Source organism: Arctopsyche grandis, chromosome 8 (assembly GCF_051622035.1).
Source record: "Arctopsyche grandis isolate Sample6627 chromosome 8, ASM5162203v2, whole genome shotgun sequence".
NCBI classification, from domain to species: Eukaryota; Metazoa; Arthropoda; class Insecta; order Trichoptera; family Hydropsychidae; genus Arctopsyche; species Arctopsyche grandis.
In genome coordinates, this window is record NC_135362.1 from 5,726,147 (window position 1) to 5,750,402 (window position 24,256).

Sequence of the window (24,256 nt, forward strand, 5' to 3'; positions counted from 1 at the left end):
TGAAGACGAAGAAAAATAATTTCCAATTTAATTTTAATAACAAAAATACTAAATGGGGCCTTTTTCTAACATTTACATGCGGTCCCAATTTTTCTATTTACGCCACTGTCAATTAGATAAGACTTATGTAAATATATGTCAAATTATATGGAATCTTTGTTTCAATGAAATCATTGCGGAAAAGTACGTGAATCATAAATGCAAATGGCACAAAATCAGACAAAACACTGAATCACCATGCACTGGAAGTGTGAACTTTGCTTTTGAGTCACTCTGTGATAATTTCTCGTATGCCGGATCCTCGTTACCAATCGTAGTAACGCTCTTTGATACATATTTCGTGCATTGTTTTTCCGGAAGTGTCGACCCATTTTCCACGACCGAACAAAGGAACCCAATATGACCTACATAATTCCTGTAGGCATGCCTTTGGAAATATTTCCTAACATTTGGCGTTTTATCGACACTTATTTATTTATACGATTGACCCGAAAGAGAAGCGTATATGTGTGTGTGTGGAAAATTTGTTTATGCACACAACTCGTGTTCAATATTTACACGTGGCAGCGTTCGCGGTCCAAACTATACACATAGCACGTTTCCCAATCGGAAATCTGCGGCCATGAAAACCTAGAAGTGTGTCGCGTGTTATCGAAAGGGACAAAAAACTGTTTTTTTATTAGCCTCTTCCTATTATTTTTTTTATATTTGGTCAAAATTGCGGTCAGATCACGTTGTGAATCAACGGTTCTTTGTGCATCGATCGGTCGGTTTGAGTGCGAGTTCGGTACGCGTGCACTCCAGACGGCTTTCGCAGGGTTGGCACAATTTTTCGAAACCTATTCCGGTAGGTGTGTATCTATTTGTAAAAGTGGCTCGAGCATCAAACGCTCAACAACATATCGACATATATTTGGTTACATAATATTGCTTCGTGTTAAATTACTCGACGCGACTTATTACGCGACAAATCACTCACGGATTTTACACTCAACGGTTTGTAGTTTTTGATCGATGCAATGACACATGTATCAAATCATATAGAGTTCAAATTAACGTGTAAATTATGATCACTGCAATCGTTTGTAAAACTCAGATCAATTATTTTGATAAATGTGCGGATTTTCAAAAGCTTTTATTTAGTTTATAGTACCGGTAGTACCAAAAACTTGTTTTCAGTCAATTACAATACCGAAAGCACCGGTATCGGTACTTTCGGTATTGTAATCCCTAGTGACGAAAACAGAGTGTATTACCCATATTCGTTTTTTTGACAATGCTTTATATTGAAAATGTATTTGCTGCATTTTATCGATTTAAGTTGTAAAATCCGTGAGTGATTTGTTGTGACACCAATTATTCTATACATAAAACAGTATTTGTTTTGAGAATCGTATTTACTCGGACTTAGAAAGCTTGTCTTGAGAAATTAATCGACGAACCTATTATGTAGTTTGAATGTGGATAGGTTAGATAAGATACAAAATAGAGCTATTGAGAGCAATATTAAATGTAAATAGATTTATGAGTATTCTAGAATAGCTGGATGAATTTAAATATATTTAGTGTCATAAACAGTTTCAAAATAAGTTTATTGTGTTTTGTATATAAATAAGATAATACGCTATTACCTAAATATTTGAATGGCTATAGTATAACCAGTGAGTGGAGCTAGGATGCGCCAGATCTAAATAAATGGGCTTCTTTTGTTAATTTTTATTGTTAACCTTTTTATTTTTTTTTGCTCTCTAAAAAAATCAGCGCATTTTCGCGCCTACCTCTGAGTATCACAATGGTTATAGTCAGGATTTAAAAACAGGTGGGGCATGAGGAGGCTTAATCCCCCCCCCCCTCCTACATTTTATTTTTTTCCAAAAAATTGAACTTAATATATTTTTAGTAACATTTAATGCAAGTAAGATGACTCTTTCTAACAAATTATCGACTTCGCTCATTATAATATTTAATGATAAAAATGTCATATTGTGATTATAAATGTAAGCAAACCTTGCAAATATAGTTGAAATGTCGAAAAACGTTGACGGTGTGGTGTATTTTTCAAATCGTATAGATAATATATGACCGGGGCTGGCGTATTCTGCCCCAAAGAGACCTTTACACAGCCAACTAAAAACGACCTTCTGTATACAGTAATATGGATCATTTTTATTATCTGCTTCGACTAGCATACAGATGACAATTGAAGCTGGCGACCACGGAATCACGGCAGATAATTGACTGCACCGAACTGAATAACGAACATGTTCTGCTCACCGCGTGGTGAGCGGGATAAACGAAAACTTGATGACTTTTGACGAACAATGTAAAAAAATTCTTTTATTTTTCGGTAAATTTGGGAAATGTGTGTGGGGCAGTGCCCCGGTTGACTTTAAAGACGAACCGCCACTGGTCATAGTTGTACAATGAGAATTTATAATATCCATAGATATAAAAAGTAATTGAGGTTAAAAAACAAAATGTGGAGGAAGTTTTTTCCACAATGGGTGTTCAAATTTATAATTCCTTACCTGACAGAAGTTCTAAGACCATTGGTGAATTCTTGTGAAAGGGACAACTTTGTCTCGAATGTGTGTAGTGTATTTTAGCTTAAAACTAAAAGTGAAGTAAACAAACAAAAAAGGATACAATTTAACTATATTATAAGATTGGGTGAGGAAGAGTTACGTGTGTGGTTTCTTACCCCCCATATCAGCAACAGTTCTAAAGTTTTAGCGCGTTTTTTCATGTTATATTATTTAAAAATTGCTCAATTTTCAGAATTTATTGGGGAAACTTACGCCACGTTATACTTAAACTTAATGCCTTACACCACGCGTGGATGACCCCTGCTTGGGTCCATGTCTTACTAAGTTCTGTGTACACAAACGCATTTTTTTTGTAATATGGTTCCAGCAGAAGGTCGTTTACGCATGTTGGTAGAATTTTATCAGTCAGTTTCTGTCATAATTATTGTATAAATAAAAACGGGTATAGAATGGACCGCTAGAAATACTTAAATTGTAAAGTAATGTATGAAAGAAATATTGAAATAAATTTGGAACGAAGTTTCAAACAGCCAAAAAAAATACTCACCAGTCTTCTTCAAATTATTTATATTTCAGGAATTAAGTATTTTTTTATAATCAACTCGTAGATCTAACTTTATTTTCATAGTCTTTGAGTGCTGACGTCTTTTGTGTTGAATAAAAGTATAAACATACATATGTTCATCAATTCGTTACCACATTTATCACACTGACGATGATCGAATACAGCTTTTCAACCTTTGAAATGACGGAAGAACCCGTTCTAAGAAGATATATATACATACATGTAATTGGATTTAATGATTGCGATTGAAATGTGTTTTTTAATTATTTTGCGTGCAAATAAAATAATAAAAACGTGTATGTGTAATATATTATTATGTAAATTCTTAGAATAACAATAGTAGTACGTGCATGACTTTTCCATTATAACTTAAGGGATTGTAAAATTTTTTGCGCATAAAGTTCATCCCTGTCTAACGTCGTAGTTCGTGTCGGTCGAAGCTCTGCAAACTGGCACCGGTGACTTTTACTTTTCAGTTACATAAATTTTCGATTTGCGAACTGGAATTGTATCCCTCGTTATATGCGAAAATTATCACATCATATGCTTCCAATTCAACGAATCTTTCCTAGTTCAGCTATGAATATATGTACGTACATATAATATATTGGAAATGAGAAAATGCACCTATATAATAAATATATGGTTTTATTTGGAGTGCATTTCACTTGTCGATACATGTTTGTATGCATTTATGGAGGCAACAGTACGTTTATAGTAGAACAATGAACAAGAGACAAATGAAAGCAATTCAAACGTGACAAAGCGTGTGGTAAACAAGAATTCATTATTGATTTATGACTTCATACTATTTGTATAATTTACGAATTTCCTGCCGAATTTTCTCGTTATATACGTAAAAAGGTCTTTCTGTTTGAAATTTGAGAAATTTATCGCTTGTGGCGGAATTTTTTTGCATAAAAACCCAAATTCTATTGAAATAAACAAATGAAAAACACGGTTAGAAAAAAATGAATGGAATTAAAAATGTATACCTTTTTTATATTGAGTGATTCACAGCTCTTTGATATTATAATAGGAGTGGTTAGAAGGTCGTTTGCGAAAAAAAAATCTTCCAAAATTATTTATGTATAAAGAAAGAATTTTTATATTAATTAGTGAATTAAAAAAAAAAAGTAATAAGAGACAAATCAGCCTCAGCTGGCTCATTGTGTTTCATTATGTAGAAAAAATAAGAATCAACTTAAAAATAAAATAAAATAAGTGTATTTAAGGTAAAAAGATAAAAAAAAAACCGTAAACAACTTGGAACCTAACTTTTTTAATCTTCCCACTTTTTACTAACCTCTTGTTACTTTCATTACAAGCCTTTTATTAATTGCTTTGGTTGGTGGAGTGGATAAAACAAAACAAAAACAGAAATGGAGAACCATCATCAAGATTGAAGAATATGTATATTATTACAGGTGTAGATTTATCTAAAGAAATATAAAATGCATTGAATAGCATATTTTATATTATTACAAAACAAAATTCGCATTAATAACATTTGTATCGACAGCAAAACTGTTGGCGACTAATTTGAGCAATGCTCGCGAGCATTTCAAAAAGTCCTTTATACTCTTCAAATTAGCTTAGATTTTCCTACATTAGTTATTTATCTGATTTTTTTTTTATTTTATGTTTGAATCCCTTAGTTATTTTGAGTATTTTATTGGCACTATTTAGTTAAAATTTTTGAATTCAGTTATTTTCATTTTTACAAACCTCCTTTACGTTTCACCTACGATTATAAATCAAAAACAGCTTATGAACAAATGACTATAAATGTATTAATTTAAAAAAAGTTGCTTAGTTAGACAACTAGCTCGCCATTTTTCAATATTTATATTAGTTTCACTAGAAGTACATATTTTTATTTTTTTATTTTTATTTTACATTTATACCAGGAAGGCCTTACAGGTAAATCCCAATGCGCCTTCCTGGCCAATTACAAATACAAATGCAGCATTTTTTTATTAAAAGTCGTTGAATTGCGAGACACTGAAAAAACTCGCAAATTAACGAGACATCTATGAATTGTACATAAATTTTTATTGTACATCCATCAAATTTCAAATAGTGGTGACATAGTAGGTAGGAAGGATTTTTAGCCAATTTTTTTTTCCGGGAACCGTTTCAACAATGAAATCAGAGAAAATTGGCAAACTCTGATAGGAAACGATCAACCTGGAGTCAGCGGATCAAAATTTTGAACCACTTAGCACTTGATTCGATACTTTATTTAAAAATAAATACATATATTTAGAGTCTCATTGGCGTAACTTGTCTAAATGTTGTCCCCCGTATCTCTAACTGAATCTAAAAACATATTATATCTATCAGCGGAGGGTGATTAGGGCAATATGGTTTTTTGCCGTTATGGATATCGTTAACTTTGTAAAAAATCTTTTTGCTATTGCTCTCTTGCTTTGAACACTGTTACATGTATTGTTATTTGAGATTGTCCTAATGATTACCCGTCCGTTAATTATATGTAAGCTATTCATTCGTGAACGTACAAATTGTCCGTGGTAATTTCATCTGTGAACGTATGTACATACATACATATATAGCCCGTGAACATTTTGTCGGGAGCATTTGATCTGTGAACGTTTTTTCGTAGAACACAAAATATCTTACAGATTGGTCATCTTACCACTATATTGTAGGTTAGAAAAACATATTTTTCTCAGCGTTTATATTTCGACGAAATATAAAGGCGGCTGAAAGAAATGAGAGTCGAAAAAATTACATTCCTTAAAAAATACATCCGACTTTTTAAAATGCATTTAGGTTGTGTTGTTCTATATTTGTTGGATTGCTGTTGCAAGTTACAACTTGTAACACACTTGAATTATGATTTGAGGAAATAAAAATTATATGAATACCAGAATCCGGCGCCTTCGCCCTCTAGGGCTTCGCCCTCGGTGGCTGCGCTCCCGGTGGTGCCCCCCCCCTCGGGCTTCGCCCCCGGCGGCTGCGCCCTTGGATCCTTCGGTGCCCCCGGGGCCGGGGGCGAATTTATTTGAATCGAAAAGAAAATATTTCGTCATAGAATACCTGTTTATAAAACTCCCAACGACAGTTACATATAAAGTCTCTTTCGAAATTATATATTAGATTATCTTTGCGACTGCCAGATGTATGTATCAACCTATCTTTACAAGAACGTCTACTTTCAAGAACTCGTCACTGGTGGAAGCTATCCGGTTCCTTAATGTGATTGACGAGCATTTTGACCTGTTCAACTGTCATGTTGATGAGCTGGTTAGTTTCTTGAGATTCCATACGAGACTATTTGAATGAGATGAATGATTGGAATTTTTATTGCTTTTTCTTTGTTATTTTCTTTCTATTTTTCTTTTTTTTTTGTACGACCGGTGTGACGCTTTGGGGCAACCTGTCAGGTCACACTGGTCATTTTATTGTTGTTATTATTTTAAAATAATAATAAATTAAATAAATAAATAAATTTCTTCAAGGATATTGAGTATTGGTTGGTCATTGAGAAAACAATGTCCTAGATGTAGGATTGGAGTTAAAAACACTATATTTTCATGAATAAAAGTCTCTCTTGTCATCTGGTCCTGTTCAGAACTAAGCGTTTTGGTTTTTTGTCTGTTTTTCTGGTTGATTTTTATTGTGATTAAAATTCTCAACAGTATACCCAGAATTAATATGATTCATACAAATGCTGATAAAATTAAAGAGCGGCCGATTTGAGTTTGCAAACAGGCGGCCGAACTCCTAGACCGAAATCGCGAATACGGAATATCTCGCACTCGAATTCTCATCAGCATGTCTGAATCTCGATGGGTGGAATTGTACGTGTACGAGATCGCCATGGGCGAAATTGTCACCGAACCGTTTTTGTGTATACGTTAACTGCGTGTAGTGGCAGCTCCGTAGCGAGACGGGCACGTATCGGCAACGTTGTCAGCTCCCTCTTCTACTAAATGACATGTCTGAAGCGATACGTGCCGACTAGTGCAGTGTTGCCGCAACGGCTCCGTGAGTAGCAGGTCTGTAACGATTCTTTTCTGTTATATAATAACATTACACATATATGTATGTGTAATATGTTTTTGAATAGAAATAAGGTTTCGCTCATGGTTATCTTTTGTCATATTCCTGATTTTACGTTAGCCGATTATTTATTATCAAAAACTTGCATAAGCGGGTAGATGTCAAAATGTAATGCGTACAATCAACCTTCCCATAATGGTGCTTACGGACTAAACCAACGACGATTTTGGGCCAAATTTTTAACCAGCAGTAGCGTACAAAATATCGAAATAAAAATTAAATTTTAAAATTGAAATTAAATATCAAAATCAAGCTAAAGAGCGAGATTGAGCTAAAATTAGATCATCGTTGATGTTTTGAATTACAAAAATGTTTTGAATTACGACGGTACCGCATTTAAAACCAGAGAAATATTATAATTTCTCTGCATACGAGCGAAAAAAAATATTGTTAAAGTCGTCACGAGATGTTACTGTATTTCCACGTGGATGATCGATAAATAAAAAACAATTCATAAAAAAACGCGGTGTCGGATGTCGGTGATTTGTCAAAGGGTTTTTTTTCTTTCGTCGAAATAAAATTAATAATCACACATTATCCGATAAATTTTACCTCTGAAATGATTTAATTACTTGATTTATTTCGACGAGAGAAACAATTGAAGAATAAAAAAATCCGTTTGATGTGACCGACAACACCCCGGGTTAGCAAAAATCGTTGGATCACCCATACTAATACATGATATATTCTCAGTTACTGCAAGTAAAAATAATAATTCTTTGATTTTTTCAAAACATCTTCGACAAACAAAAGTCGAGGATTACCTGTATGTGATTGTTGATGATCTAATTTTAGGTCAATCTCGAAAATTTATTTAAATTGTGCATGTTCTGTTTTAACTTTCAATATTTAATTTTAATATAATGATTATAATTTTATTTTGATACTTGAATTTAATTTTAATATAATAATAATAGTTTTAATTTTGATATTTAATTTCAATTTTTAAATTTAATTTTTATTTCGATATTTTGTACGCTACTGGTTTTAAAAGTTGGCCTGTGGGCCATTCGTTGGCTTAGTGCGTACGCACCATAACGCGTCGGATCGGTTAGCGCGAATGAAAATCTATGTACATATGTACGATATACCTATATATAAAATTGAATGTCTGATTGTCTGTCTGTCTGTCCTAAACCACTGAACTGGTTATGATGGATCTTTCAGGATTTGTTGTATGTATGTCCGGGAAGAATACTGTGAAAAAAAAATCGCCCAAAAACGGGAATGAGTGTCATTGCAACGCAATAATTTCAAATGTTTTCGCGTCGCGACCAACGTGTTCACTGCCTGCGTTATTCCGACAAATGGGAACGGGAACAATAACGGAAACGGGAACGGGAATTGCATGAGTTATTATGGTATTTCAACGTATGCCGGGCTCAGCTAGTTAATAATAAAAATAAGCGAAAATGTAGAAGGGCGTTCTATCCTTTATCGTTATGGTGACAACATGTCCCGTTATGGCCGGGACAGTCCCGTTTTTCACTGGCTTCTGCTGGCCAGACCTTGGATTTGTGCTCCAGGTCGATCGTTTCTTATCAGTGTTTGCCAATATATCTGATTTTCACGTCGAAACGGTTCCAAAAAATTGGCAATCTTCATTTTCCATTTTCTCGCAAAATTTCGAGTTTTAAGCAATCTCGAATTTCGCTAAATTCGTATGTATAAAATGCTGCAAATTTACAAATTTGACCATGGATGTCTCTGTGGATATTAATTGACATGTATTTATGTACTTTATATAATAGTAATAATATTTGTATCAAATGCACAATGTGTCTGGCTAGGAAAGCGCATTAGGGTTACTTGTTAGGCCTTCCTGTTATAAATTAAAAAAAAGCAAAACCACATTTACTGATAACCAGACCATACCAGGCGGCCAGGATGCTTTAACGTTAACCGACAAAAAATGGTTCACTATTATCAACTACTATTGTCAACCTTTTTTTGCTCTCTTGCTTTGTAGGACAATAGTACTTGACAATAGTGAACCATTTTTTGTGGGTAAAGCATCGTCCTAACGCCGATCTTTGGTTATAAGTAGAGGTAGGATAGTCACAGTGCTATCCATTGTTCGGCAAACCTTTAACAATGCATTTACAACCTTTGAACAATACACGGCCCCCTCAGGCTCCGGTGACTAGTTATAAGCAGACATCGGCGGACAAGTTGCTTTTGCCCAAAAAAATGGTTCACTATTGTCAACCATGTTATTTTTCTCTCTAATAATGGAGCGGTCTATTGTTATTTGACAAGCACCCAGCCAATGCCAAAGACTAGTCATATCTTTGTTTTTGACACTGGCAGGTTTATGAGTAACGCTAGCTTACTATCGTAATGACCAGAGGTGGGTCTTTTTGTGGAACCATTTTTTGTGGGCAAGAGAAACGTGTCCGCCGATCTCTGGTAATGATTTCGCCGTACAAATCAGTCAAACATCCACTTTATAGTTTTGGAACGTGTAATATTTTATTTTAATATATTGTCTCTTCTATTTTAAAGATCTCCAATCAATTTGCTTATCAACTGAATAAAAATTAATGGCCAAAATGAATTTAGCATTAATAGAACAAATTCGCAGCTATCCATATTTGTACGATGTGACCGACAAAAGGTACTCGGACATGCAGATGAAAGAAGTGGCTTGGATGAAAATCGGGAAAAAGTTGAATCATCCCCGTAAGTAGATTTAAATAAACAGACTAGACAAACATTGAAATTTAATTCGCTTAGGTATATTGAGCTCCTTCAATGCAACCTGAGCTTTTATTTCACAGTGGTGATTATATACAAGCAAGTAATTTCCAGATGTGTATGTAGGATCAACGCGTATATGCGTACACGTAGTTTTAAATAAAAATCGAAATGAAGGAGCTCTATGTATAAAATATAGATGGGCTAACTAAATGCAGTGATAGTCAAAGAAATTTTCGTTTTCTTTCAGATTCAGCATGCAAAAAAACTTGGACCAAACTTCGAGATTCATACAGAAGATCTGTAAAAAAGAACAAACGAGAAATAATAAACGGTCAAGTGGTTAGAAAAAGATGGAAGTACGATGAAGAAATGGAGTTTTTACTACCATTCATTAAAGAAAGAGACACGTCTTCCATAGTACTTCCGCAACTAAGCGACGATGAAGATGATAACCAAGAAGACTACATAGATTTAGAAGATAATGCAAAGTTAACCGAAGATTTTGCTGAACCCCCGAACAAGAAATATAAAGAGTCTGAAACTTTAGAAGGAGAGAATGTTTCGACTTTTTTGATGAAGCACATATTAGAAAACAGAACTCATTCTTCTGAGCTTGACAATATTGAAGCATTTTTCGTAGGTATGGCTTCCACCGTGAAAATGTTCTCCCCATTAAATAAAGCCATCGCTAAAGGGAAGATATTTTCAATCGTGTCTGAAATGGAATTGGAAAATTTGGGGATCACTAAGCAGACAAACGCTACAGCAACACTTCCATATATCGAATTGATAAAATCAGAATGCGAGGACCTTCCTAAATGATCCACATCGAATTCTTCACATTCAATTTCAGAAGACTTTAATTAATGTTTATAAATATATATTAGAGATTAAATACTGTAAATTATCAAAGAAATTGTTTATCTAACCTAACCGTAAATCCTAAATGCAAGAATTTTTGCACTGAAAATCACTCTTCTAAATCAGTCCTCTATCTAATATCAAGTCAGGAGATTGATCAGGGCTTAAGGTCTATGATTCCATCTACGTAGGTACGCATTTTTCTTCATAAATATACATATATATGTATATATATATATATATATATATATATATATATATATATATATATATATATATATATATATATATATATATTTATTTATTTTATTTATTTATTTATTTAATAGTTTTGGACCATTGTGGCATTACAGGAAGAACCTAATGCGCCACAATGGCCTACATTTGAAAAAGATATAAAAACATGATATAAAAACAAGTAAACTGTAAATAAAGGAAAAAAGCAAAAGCAGAAAACATGGTAAAATAAAATAATAAAAAAAAGTAACAAAAGGAAAATAATACATCATTCAGAGAGAAAAAAAAAAAACAAAAGTGTAAAAATTAAAAATAAAATCCATAAATCCCATTCTTTGTTTACACTGAGCAAAATTAAAATAGTATATAAAAATGTACAAAAGAGAAAGAAAAAATAAAATAAAATAAAACAAAATATGAATAAAAAATAAAATCACAGCGAGGCCCAAATGGAAGAGAGTAGATTAAGATTCCACTCATTCATCACATTCAAATTAAGAAAGTAACGATGAGCGCAGGTTACCAGATAAATATGTTAAGATAATATCTGACAATCTACGCTCCCCAAGGTGGAAAATATCACATTCAGGGACAGCAGCAACGATTTCATTGAGAAGTCGAATAGCTCTTGGAATAGGAGCCATTCGAAAAAGAACTGTGCGAGCAGCAGGTACAACCATTAAATGATGATGTCTACCACGCACATAATTATTAGGGACATAAAGTCCCAACTGTTCCAGCAACAACGGGCATGACGTATTACCACGCAATAGCTGGAGAACGAAACGAATTAACGAGAAGTTTATATATATATATATAAACTGAAAGTTATGGATGTATACAGAAAAAAATGTTGTCTATGGATGGGTTTGGGATTCAAATAATAGGCCAAAATTGCTTCACGCATCTACTGATCTGACACGTTAAGTCCAAACTGGATAGCTGCTCGATCAAGTGTGTCGAATCTGTCATCTAAAAGGCAAGTAGCAGAGAACAGCGTCCTTGGTCGGTAACTCTAATACCGTGTTGAAACGATATATATATTTTATGTATATGTAGAGTTCGCTAATTTGATCACTCGGACTAAAGTTATACTATATCTCCTGTTATATAGTATGAATAGATTTTTCCGACTACTGCAGTTACTTGCTGTTACGGCTACGCCACGTTAGACATGAATGTGTCCATGTTAAATGCACCAAAGAATACTTTTCATCCTGCTGGTTACGTGCTGTGCTAGTATGAATATACCTTAAATAGTATTTACGGAATATTTCAGTTAAGGGGGTGCAGATACACAGAATCGTACCTTTTTTTTTTTAGATATTTTTGCACATGTATAAAAAACGCTGGCTAACTGCCGTCACGATCTTCCCAAAACTCACCCCTGGAGTGTCTTTGTTGATATTTTATCATTGTATTGACATAGGTTTGACAGTGATGGATATCGATGATTCTCATATTTGTAGAAATGTAGGATGAACTTGTCGAAATAATAAGATCGTACGAATTAATAAGCACCTGAAGAAACGCCCATCCCAGCTGGAAACCACGAACACGAGCATGCCGTGCGATCCAGTGTACATAACGAGGTACATGGGGTTCGATCTTGACCTTTGTTATTAAGCAACGTGCATACGACACAACAACGAACTATCATCGATTGTAATATGTAGATAGATTCGATTATAATATGTCGTACGAGCCTATACATTTTTGGACCCCGAATAATGGTTTTTTTGAAATATAATATGGTAAATTTAGACACGCATTTTGCTAATTGATGTTGACCGTATCTATCAGCAGTACGGAAGCCGATTCGCAAAATATGTGTGTATGTCGTCATTTTTTGTTTATCAGGCCCATTAAAAACGAATCAAAATATATTTTCGATATATTACAATTGTTTTTGATATACATTTTATAAAATATTGTGTTGGAGAGGTCACAAAAAGTCGGTGTATTGACACTTGGTCACGCGAAAGCCGGGTTCAACTTCCGTTCTTTGTGTGTCAGTCATTAGCAGCACCGCAAAAGCATCGCTACAACACAGATGATAAAGCACGTATACTATCCCATGATTTATATGATAAAGATATGTTACATTGTAGACTTTTAAACGCGAAAATCTTGGATATTTCAAATAATATGTATGCAGATGTTTTTGCATACAATAAAATCATTCGATTACAAAGAATTAAATATTTTCCTCCCCTCGCCTTTATTATTTTTGGGCCTGAGTTCAAGGTAGTGAATAAATCTACAGATTTTTTTGTATTGCGTAAATTTTTGTGCTTTTATATAAGTCGCAGAGAAACTATAAACTTTCGTGATCGCAAGGCCTCACTAATCGACGATTAGATTTGCGTTAACGTTTTAGCCAAAACGTGGAAGGGCGTGTATTTTTAGGTCTAAATTGTAAGCGACTTAACTAATTTTGGTAGAATGTAAGGTAAGAGGGTCATGTTTGAGAAAACATATATTCATGACTAATTATAAAAAGCACATTGAAGATCTTTTCAGCTTGAGACTGTCTGACGGAGCGAAATCAAGCTTGACCGGATGGTTAGACTAAATCCATTCAGATCGGGCTAAGCCCATTTAGTGATGGAAAGTTGATTAGATTTATTAGGAGAAAAATTGACCTGGCCGGATCTCTCTCAACCAGATCAGGTGCCAGGTTAGCTTACCGATCTGAATTGATTAGTAAACCTAGGGCAAACGGACATTAAATTATATTCCTTAAAAAATACGAAACAAGGCATTTTAAAATGAATTTATATTGTCTTGTTGTATACATGTGGATTGTTACAAGCTACAAGTTACAACTTAAAACACACCCGAACTTTAATTCGGGGAAATAGCGGAATTGCAGGTATAGCTTCGGTCTGCATAGAGTTACGTGTCTTTTATGTTCTATTATTTTTGCGACTGCCAGATGTATTGCTTCAAGGATGTTGAATATTGGTTGGTCATCGGAAGACCAATGTCCTATATGTGGGATTGGGGGTAAAAACACAATATTTTCATGAATGAACAGAATGCATTGATAACGGGGACGCTGGATCCGAGAGGTATTTGAAAGGAACCAAGTAGTGACATTTAATTTTTTATTTGACCAAATATCAAATTTTACTCTACGGAGCAAACAAAAACAGTCACGAAAAGGGGCAAGCGGACACTATATTGTATCGGAGTATTTAATCGATTTTGTTCTATTAATTATACGTAACCAACCAAGGACCTATCAGCGATGCTCCTGAGACGAAGAGGCGATGGCTGAAGCAGTCCAGTTGGTAAATAGTGATAAAATGACTTTACAGAAGGCAGCCACTTCGTTCAACACGCCGAGAAATACACTAAGCAGAAAATTAGTCTCTGTAAATTAAGTATATCCCTAAATTTGGAGATCATACCACCAACGGCAAAAATAATGAAGATACTTACATATTACCCTTGGTAACACAACTCATTTTACCAATTCTACTAATTTCATCAATACTAAGCACCTCTGGAGTTACTAGAAAAGAGCGAAAAGAGACAGAATCCAGGATATTGACGACGATCAGTTTTATTGTAGACAAAAAAAAACCAAAATAAGGCTACGGGAAGAAAAGGTAAATAAAAATAGAATAAATTCACAAGCCACAATTCAAAATTAGGGATCCTGTCACCAATCCCACATTGAAGGTGAAGAGTGGGTTCAATTTATCGCGTGTTCCATTTGATATTATGAGAAATGTGATAAAATGGTGATGACCCACATTTCAAATGTTTTTGATGCACTTGAAATGTAGTGTAGTGACTTTTCGGTTTTTTTTAACTGTTTTACTCATTTATTTTAAGATTTATTTGAATAAAAATCGTTGAAAATTATTCTGAATGCCTATTATTAAGTTTTAAGTACTCACACCCTTATTTATAACCCATATATGTACATATGTATATGAAGCTAATCAAAAAAGGAGGTTTGTAAAAATAGCATAAGCCTATCCGTTTACCCCAGGGTTATTTTACATGATATTGAAAACGGTTCATAAAAGCAAAGAAATGGAGTACAGTTTGCATAAGCTTTATATTTTCCAGTCAAAAACATTGTTCTCAAAAAAAAAAAATCTCGCTCATCTTCGGTTTTGCACTTTGAATTCGAATTCGAGATGTTCAACTTTTCGAACACGATTTCAATTTGTACTTCGTAATGATGTTTTGTATTTCGTTCATAGCTGAAATTGAATACTCCTCTGGCATTTTTTTCAGAGCTGCTGATATGTATTTTCCAAATAGGTCACGCTCTTCGCAGTCATCAGTTTCGTAAACTTCGACATACTTCTCTGACGCTTCGATAGTATTATTGTCTTCTTGTATATCTATTTCGTTTATATTGGGTTTCATCTCGAAACTATTTGTTGTCTCTTCTTCTTCGTTTGGATTCTGATTGCTACTTAAAGAATAAGATTCCAAGTATAGGCGGGCAAAAGGGGATTCTCCCGAAGTTTGTATTTCGTCGGTTATGCATTCATCAAACGAATAACCTGAAAACTATCAACAAAAACATTAAATTGACCAATTACTAGGATATGTATTGACTATAATACGACAGACTGTAAATATTAGTTGTAGCAAACCTTTGGATCCTGAACTGCTTTAGTCCGAATTCGCTTTTCAAACTTGGCCAACCATCCCTTGCTTGCTGTAAATGGACCTTTAGGCCCTTCATCCTCTTTGGCATACATTTCGTACAACTCTAATGCTTTCTGTCTAATCACTGTACCAGGAATTTTTTCATCGGTTTGATTTTGTTCTTCCATCCAGACATCCAAAGCCTTTTCTGTTTTCTCTAATAGAGGATTTCGAACCCTTTTGATTACTTTAGCCGTAACGTCTGACGAATGTTTGATTGAGTTTAATATTTTATCTCCATTTTTCTGGATGCAACGAATCGTGCTATCTGGAACACAATATTCGCGAGCCAAAACAGCAGGTCTTTCGCCGGCATTCATTCTTTTCACAATATCCGATTTGATTCCCAACGGCATGCAAACTCTTTTTCTCTTGGAGAATGCATGACAGGATGAGTCGGTGGACATTTTACTAGCAGAATTATCTTTGGCGTGCGTCAAAATATCCAATAACCAGGGCATACTGTAAATATAGCAATAAAATGAATGAGAACCATAACATTCCAAAAACTTTTGAATTTGCACATACATATAAAATTTCAAGAGTAGATACTATGATTTTAATCAAACAAATTTTAACTTTGGAACTACCATAAGTTGGAAAAGCTGTGATCAAAATTCAGTATCAACGAAGACAGCAGAATTTAATTAGAAAATTCAGAATAACGTCGAAATTTGATTGGAATGTACAATTTTAAGGACATTTAAGTCAGTTATGTCATCTAGGACATTACATAATAATATTGTAAACGGTTTACATCCCAAATGTGAATCGTTACCGGGATAACCGCCGCTACGAAAATCGCTCTCGCGGTTTCCTGTCGCAACGACAATTCGTCGCACAGGAAAATTTCCGTACAGAAAACATTACCCAGATATTGCTCAAACCTGCCCAAATCTTATAAACAAAAGCATTTGCTGAGCGATTTTCATAGCGGCGGTTGTCCTGGTAGCGATTTACATTTGGGATGTAATCACTAGAGATAGGTGCGACCCAGTGCTATTTGGTCAAAAAATGGGTTCATAATTGTTTACATCTTAAAACTGTATGTTCTATTTTTGCGACTAAGTGATCGCGCGACAAAAAATCGCAAGTGCATATGGGGGCCTCAAAGCTAAATTCGATATAATTTGCCTCATGAAATCTACCCACATATGTATTTATTCCTTTTGTCCACGCAATTTTATAAAATTGAATCATCGTAAATAACAGTACCTACTAAATTTTATAAATTTGGGTTTTGTAAAAAGTATGTACATGTATTCATTAAGTCGCGTAATTAAAAAAAAGTGGGTTGGTTTTATTAGGTAAAGTTCGTTTAGCTTCAACTTCTTTTAAAAATACTTATGTGGGTTGGTTCTCATATGCAAAACTACATCTAAATGGAAACAATTGGGTAACAGAACAGAAGTTGTCTTTTAAGCTGCTTTAAGTATGGAGAGATTTGTCAGCAGACACGTCTCTCGTAGCGGATCTGATACATGCAGACCTCTCGTTAAGTATCGCATCTAGAAACCTTACAAGAGACAAGTCACTCAACTTGAAAATCTATATTGATTATATTGATAAAAAAATATAAATGTAAAACCCAAAGTTTGGCTCTATTTACAAAGATAGAGTGCAAAAAAAAAAGGTTCGGCGAACCTTTGAACAATGGACGGCGGGCTCAGGGTCCGGCCACTAGTAATAACTAGTCACCGGAGCCTGAGGGGGCCGTGTATTGTTCAAAGGTTGTAAATGCATTGTTAAAGGTTTGCCGAACAATGGATAGCACTGTGACTATCCTACCTCTAGTTATAACTAAAACCCGGAACCAGAGCTCGCCGTTCATTGTTCAGATGTTGTAAATGCATTGTTAAAGGTTTGCCGAACCTTTTTTACAAAGCATTTACAACAATTGAACAATTAGCGGCGCACTTTGGTTCCGTACTCTAGTTATAACTAAAGGCCGGAAAACCAAGTGGCTGTCTTGGAAAAAAACGGACCCAGAGGGTGCTGTGTATTGTTCATTGCATTGTTAAAGGTTCGCCGAACGTTTTTTTTTTGGACTCTAGCTTTGTAAATAAAACTAAACCGCCCCGATTCCTAGAAAAAGCACTGACTATCCGGTGTCTAGTTATAACTAATCTTCGGTGGACGAATGCGCCGAAACGGGATCCTTTTTTGTAAATTCCTATTATTAACCTTTTTTTGTGATCTCTTGAGAGCAAAAAGGTTAATAGAAATTGGCAAAAAGATCCCATTTTTTTTATGTGCTGGCGCATCCACGCGCCGCGCTTTAGTTATAACTAGAGGTAGGACCGGAAGCGCGCCATCTATTGTTCCATTATTGTAAATTCTTTGTAAAAAAGGTTCGGCAAACCTTTAACAATGCATTTACAACATGTGAACAATGAACAGCGCGCTCTGGGTCCGCTCTTTAGTTATAACAAACAAGTGATGCTACCCGGCCTCGCTCGGGAAATGGAAATGCAGTCTAGTAGTGGGAATACCGTCGAATCAGGAAAAAATCTTCATTTGTTTTTTTATTAAATTTATTTGAATCTAAAAAAATTATATCATTTAACGACCGACCAATCACAAACATATTTATTTATTTATTTATACAGGTAAAAACCCATTTACGCAAATTACATAATAAAAACATATAACGAAATCTTATAATATAAAATCTAATATATAATTTCGAAAGAGACTTTGTATGTTTGTATGTATGTATGTATTATGTAACATTCATTGGGAACTTTGTAAACAAGTCAAAGTATCCATGACGACATGGGGACGGGGGACGGGCCTTCGCGCCCAGGGTGCAGGCGCCGGATTCTAGTATACATATAATTTCGAAAGAGACTTAGTATATATGTTTGTTTGTTCGTGACAGTCAATTAAATTAAAAAAAAATTATATAAAATAAAGCTATTCAAATAAATTTAATAAAATGTTTACTATCAGATTATTTAACAATGAAAGAAAAAAAGTTTTTTCCAAAGGTTTTTTAAACCGGGTAGAACAGTGATGTGCGGTTGCTCTTGTGCGATATTCATGAACAACCGTCTTGTTCTCCGACGAAAGGGTATCTTAGACTGTATTCGTTGGGGGGGGGTGGCCTCATGTTGAGGGCTTTATATTACAAATTCCGAGTGAATCTGGGTAAGACCACTAATTAACAATAAAAGAAAAAATAAAATCAGAAAAGATAGTAAAAAACCCATTTAAGTAAATTACATAATAAAAACATATAATAAAATCTTATAATATAAAATTAACAATAAAAGAAAAAAGAAAATCAGAAAAGATAGTAAAAATTAAGGAAACAATATTCTGAATGGATCCTATAAACCGACCGATGTCAATGTCCGTCTGATAAGCTAAATGGTTAAAAAGTCCTATGGCTGTGCATATACTTTCTCTTTAACTATTTAACCAATCTTTAGGTCTTTAACTAATCCAGCCAATCAGAATCGACTTTGACGACAGCCAATCAGAAACAAATTATAACCGTTTCGGTTTTATATATAGGTATAAGATATAACACATCACGCGAAAATCCATATTCTTTAGTGTTAGAAAGCATAAGCCAAGTTCAGATCTGAAAATCCCCTCTGGAGAAAGTCTGAAATGGCAGTCAGTAATAAAATATTTAGGAGTAACGTTTGATAAAAGAATGAGATGGGCACCTCACATTGAGGCAGCGAAATGCAAGGCGATGCGGGGTATATCCTCAATATATCCAATATTTAATCGCCATAGTTCTTTATCAACGCTAAATAAAATAAAATTATATCGCGCGCTCATATTACCATTATTAACCTATGCTTCACCTGTATGGAATAACGCCTCGAATACTAACCTTTCCAAGCTCCAAGTAATACAAAATAAATCCCTAAAAATAATTTATAATACACCCATATATACTAACCTCAAAAAACTGCATGCCATATATAATATTCCGTTTGTTACAGACATTACTAACAAACTAACCAGTAGATTCTATGACAGAATCACTAATAATCATACTAACACACTTGTGAAGAGTCTCGGTGATTACAACAAAATGTCTATACCCTTCAGGTATAAACACAGATTACCTAAACACAATCTGCTTTAGGTCATCGACTTTAGAGAGTCTTTAATTAATATTATGTATTAGATGTATTATGAACATTTATAAGGATTGCAAATAGGTTTTTGAGCTCTTTTTCCTATTATGCTTTAGATTAACATTAGAATAATATAATACTGTGATTAATAACCAAATTAAATTAAATTGTAAAATAGAAAATGATCAGTAGATCAGTAGCTATTAAAATAGATATAAGATGTATTGTGAACATAATTTCGTAATAATAAAAAGCATTTAAAAATCAAAAACATCACGCGAAAAACATTTCAGATACGTCTCCAATGAGCCGTCAAATCCGAAAACGTTTTCTTATATGAAAACATAAATATTATTTTAATAATATTGAAAAATTAAACCAACAAAACGGTAATGCCACATTAATGCCAGGCAAATTAACATATTTTTATATGTAATAATAATAAATGAAAGAAAAGCACACATCATGCAACGTCGCGTGCGCTGCATTTGCGCGTGACTACGCACACACTCTCGCATATACAAACGTATGCGCGAACGGGTCGTGTAAAACGAGGCAACGCGCATACATAAAGCACGTGAAAAAAATCGCAGCCGAATATAGACCACTCATTTACACGATATGTACACAGCACAACTACGTTTAGGAGGGAAACAAAAAAAATCGCACATACGGAATCTGACCGAATTTGAGGACGCGGCAACGTGGCACGCCGAGTCGATATCAGAGCGATGCGAATACGTGCAAACTGGGTACGTATTCGGTAACCACTAACGCGCACTAGACGACAGACTCGGAACGACTGGCTTATCGCGTATAGCGCAAACAGTGTATGCATTGAGAAGGGGAAAGGCGTGGGTCCGCGTAAAGCGCGACGTACATCCACACAATGTTGCATGTGCGTATGTAAAATTGTGAATGTGATATCGATTGTATGTGACACGTTAAATTTGTGGTGAATTACTTATATAGCATGCGTTCAAACCGTGTAATTGGATTACATTTCGTAAAGTACGATTTTCTTATGCGGTCGCCCCTAGTATAACGCGCTGGAGCAGTACAGCAGAAAGGAGTATACAATGTAAAAAAAAAGAAAATAAAAGTAGAAATGTAACAGACTAACAAAAAATATACAATTTTTTCTTGAATTTTCATATTTTTACTTTATCTATGTTGAATTCAATTATCTCCCAAACCGCTGACTGAATCGAACTGGAATTTATTGACTAAATTGACTGACTGTTGACCGAATTCAATTATCTCCCAAACCGCTAACTGAATCGAACTGGAATTTTTTCACATGTAATAAAAATTATAAATTTTATAACGTTATATTTTTTAAATATTTTTCTCTGAACCGGAAGTAGTACTTTTACTCTAGAGAATCGAGGTTTTTTGTGTTTTTCTCCGAAACCTTGTAGTTTATTGAACTAAAATTTCATATCTATTAGTTTAAGCTCAATACCAAGTTATGTATAAAATTTGGTAAGTATCCATCAACCGGAAGTGGCAGTTTATTTTTGTTGTTTTATTGCGAAACAGATCTAGCGCGTTATAAGAGTGACTTCGTGTAGTAAAAATATAATATATACAAATAAAAATACAATAAATTGTATTACAGTTTTTTTTTGGTTACAAGACCGTTACGGAATGGGTAACGAAAATGGCGTGTTTCTAATACGTGTGCGTTTTCTAGATTACTCGCTCTGGTCTATATAATTTAGTCAATAAATTCACTTTGAGGGTATGTATGTAGTCTCGCATATCAGATTTTTTATTAATATAGCAAGGAGTGGCGGACGGTGGGTGTTGATGTTGAGTGTGCTGTGTATGAAAAACTGATTTTACAATATCATAATCATGTCTAAAGAGTGACGAATCAAATGAATGTATAAATAATAATAAAGTTCGGTTTAAATGAAACGTAAAGGAGGTATGTAAAAAATAGCACCTTCTTATTTTTTCATACACAACATACCCAACATCAACACCACCGTACGTCACTGATAGCAAGAAGAACGGACGTTAGATGGAACAAATAAGTGCTCGAATGGTACCTAAGATAATGTAAAAGGTTGCAAGGAAAGCCATAGAGGAGATAGGTGGATGAAATCAGAAAAATGTGTGGGATGAGATGGATAAAGTTGAAAGCACACTGAAAAGAAAGGCGTTCCTAGTTAATTCGTACGATCTTATTATTTCGACAAGTTTCTACTACATTTTTTCAAATATGGGATTCACCGTTTTCGATTACTGTCAAGTCTATGTCAATTCAAAGATAAAATATCACCGAAAACAATCCAGGGGGTGATTTTTGGGACTGTGTGCCTCAGGTATGGCCAGGCGTACTTGGATTATTTTTGTATGTTTAAAAATATGTAAAAAAAAAGCACGTGCGCGTACCTCTCAGTGTGTTTTCGCCCAGAGAGTTGCCCAAAACAGACATCCATCTAACAGTGGATGGCGAATGGCTTTAAATGATGATATTATCGTAAATAAATTGTGATAAAACCGTCGCGATAATTAAGGCAGATACGTTCTAAAATAGCCAGCAGCATAGCTCGGTCGTTAAGCTTCTGCCTAACACCGAGAGGCGCCGGGTTCGATCCCATGAGCTGGCCCCAATTGAAAATGAGTATATCTGTAGTGCTGCTGGTCCGACCTGGTTATTTGTGATAATCGTTTCTTATCAGAGTTTGCCAATTTTCTCTAATTTCATTGTTGAAACGGTTCCCGATTAAAAATTGGCTAAAATCCTTCCTACCTACTATTTCACCACTATTTGAGTATGATTAATGTACAATAAAATTTATGTACAATTCATAGATGTCTCGTTAATTTGCCAGATTTCAGTGCTTCGTAATTCAGCGACTTGTATAATAAAAATGCTGTATTGTTTGTAATTTGCCAGGAAGGCACATTTGGGTTTACCTGTAAGGCCTTCCTGGTATAAAATGTAATAAAAAATAAATAATTTAATTGAATTGCTGATCAAATGAACGTTTGTACCTGACAGAAATGCATCTAAATTTCCTGCACCTGTCATGGTGACCGACCTTAGAGTTTGGCTCAAAAATAGAATACTTTGCAAATTATGCTATTTTCTTGTATAATACAAACATGATTTTCATTTTAACATTTAATAAGTGGAACGAGAAGCATTGAGAAAATGTATTGGATATGAACTGTCCTTCTATGTGAAAAAATCCATTTGCAGAGAATGACTTGTGAAAAACTTCGAAAAATGCTGATTACATATATCCGAGTATATTTTATTGCATCGCACTTTAAAATGCTTTTTAATACATTTTTAATATAGCACGAGCGCCGATTTTATAATTTATGCATATATTTATTATTTTTTATACGTATGCTATAAAATGAACATGCTCGTATGAGTTTTTTAATATGTGCTCGTATAGCACTTTTCTAAATACTTAAAACAGTCATATATGTAGTACCTACATATACTCAAGGTAAATACAGTTGTTGGCTAGTATATGTACATTTATTGGACATTTCGATTTTAAAGTAAAAAAAAAATAGAACCATATGAAATTAATGCGAATCTTTCATGACCTCGATTGTTGCTTGCTGATTACTGACTGATGGAAATGTCAATTTGATGTATTGTTATAGTTATAAACGGCCAATAACTATAACGCTTCTGAATGAGATGAAGCTCCGTACAAACAATTTAAATGACAATACGTATGAACATATACTTATATAAGTAAATTTTAATTTATATTTTGAAAATTAAAAATATAATATACAGGAACAACTGAATTATACGTGTACATTTAAAAAAATATTTTTTAATTCATAAAGATTACTTCCATTCGTACAAACATTTGATAATATAATAAAATTATATGCAAGTAATTCAAATTAAAAAAAATTTGGCAGTATAATTTATAAATATATCATACTAGTTGTTATACGCAGCTTCGCTCAGTATTTATTATATAAACAGCGTAAACATGGCGAATCTAATAGTAAATATTTTTTATAGTTTTTTTATTAAATTTATTTGAATCGAAAAAAAAATAATATTCAACCAATCGAATCGTCGTCATAGAAACTTTGACTTGTTTTCGATGTTCCCAACATAAAATACAAACTTACATAAAAAGTCTCTTTCGAAATTATATATTAGACTAAAGTTGCACCCGATGAAATATCATCGTAATTATTAAATTAAAAAAATTAAAAGAAATGTGTCAATTCTGTATTTGATTCGCACACGGTCGAATTTTTTTCAAATACCTTTTAAATATATATAATTGAATAGTTATATTTAATTGTTTAATATGAAAAAAAATGCTAATATGTAAAAAAATACCTCGATAGGTACATATAAACAATAAAAAACACCAATAGAAAAAATAATAAATAAATTTTCAATACATGGCGGTAAATGCTCAGAGACTTAGCGCCATCTATTTGCCTAGAGGAAAGATTGGTAGCAAATAGCG

General features: G+C 34.0%; 2 protein-coding genes across 3 annotated transcripts; one reads left to right on the plus strand and one right to left on the minus strand.

Moving 5' to 3' along the window:
- The first annotated feature begins 774 nt into the window (after positions 1-774).
- LOC143915651 (uncharacterized) lies at positions 775-10,810 on the plus strand. 2 transcript variants are annotated; one of them, XM_077436367.1, is made up of 3 exons: positions 775-851; positions 9,706-9,882; positions 10,148-10,809. In XM_077436367.1, the coding sequence occupies exons 2-3, from the start codon at positions 9,744-9,746 to the stop codon at positions 10,720-10,722; spliced, it is 714 nt and encodes a 237-aa protein (XP_077292493.1). In that variant the 5' UTR covers positions 775-851; positions 9,706-9,743; the 3' UTR covers positions 10,723-10,809. The 2 variants fall into 2 exon arrangements, with proteins under 2 accessions (XP_077292493.1, XP_077292492.1); XM_077436366.1 differs by lacking the exon at positions 775-851 and adding an exon at positions 7,025-7,136 and having other exon boundaries at positions 10,148-10,810.
- A 4,245-nt stretch (positions 10,811-15,055) lies between these two features.
- LOC143915803 (uncharacterized) lies at positions 15,056-20,616 on the minus strand. The gene is made up of 3 exons (XM_077436618.1): positions 20,462-20,616; positions 15,624-16,140; positions 15,056-15,537 (listed from the first exon to the last, which is right to left on the minus strand). The coding sequence occupies exons 1-3, from the start codon at positions 20,614-20,616 to the stop codon at positions 15,160-15,162; spliced, it is 1,050 nt and encodes a 349-aa protein (XP_077292744.1). The 3' UTR covers positions 15,056-15,159.
- Positions 20,617-24,256: the final 3,640 nt, after the last annotated feature.

Bases quoted from the DNA above. Each gene is read 5' to 3' on its own strand.
- LOC143915651 (XM_077436367.1), top strand. From the start codon at position 9,744: ATGGCCAAAATGAATTTAGCATTAATAGAACAAATTCGCAGCTATCCA. The intron at 9,883-10,147 runs GTAAGTAGATTT...GTTTTCTTTCAG, and splicing joins GAAAAAGTTGAATCATCCCC to ATTCAGCATGCAAAAAAACT.
- LOC143915803 (XM_077436618.1), bottom strand. From the start codon at position 20,616: ATGCATACACTGTTTGCGCTATACGCGATAAGCCAGTCGTTCCGAGTC. The intron at 16,141-20,461 runs GTCAGATTCCGT...CTATATTTACAG, and splicing joins TTGCCGCGTCCTCAAATTCG to TATGCCCTGGTTATTGGATA. The intron at 15,538-15,623 runs GTTTGCTACAAC...TTTTGTTGATAG, and splicing joins AAGCAGTTCAGGATCCAAAG to TTTTCAGGTTATTCGTTTGA.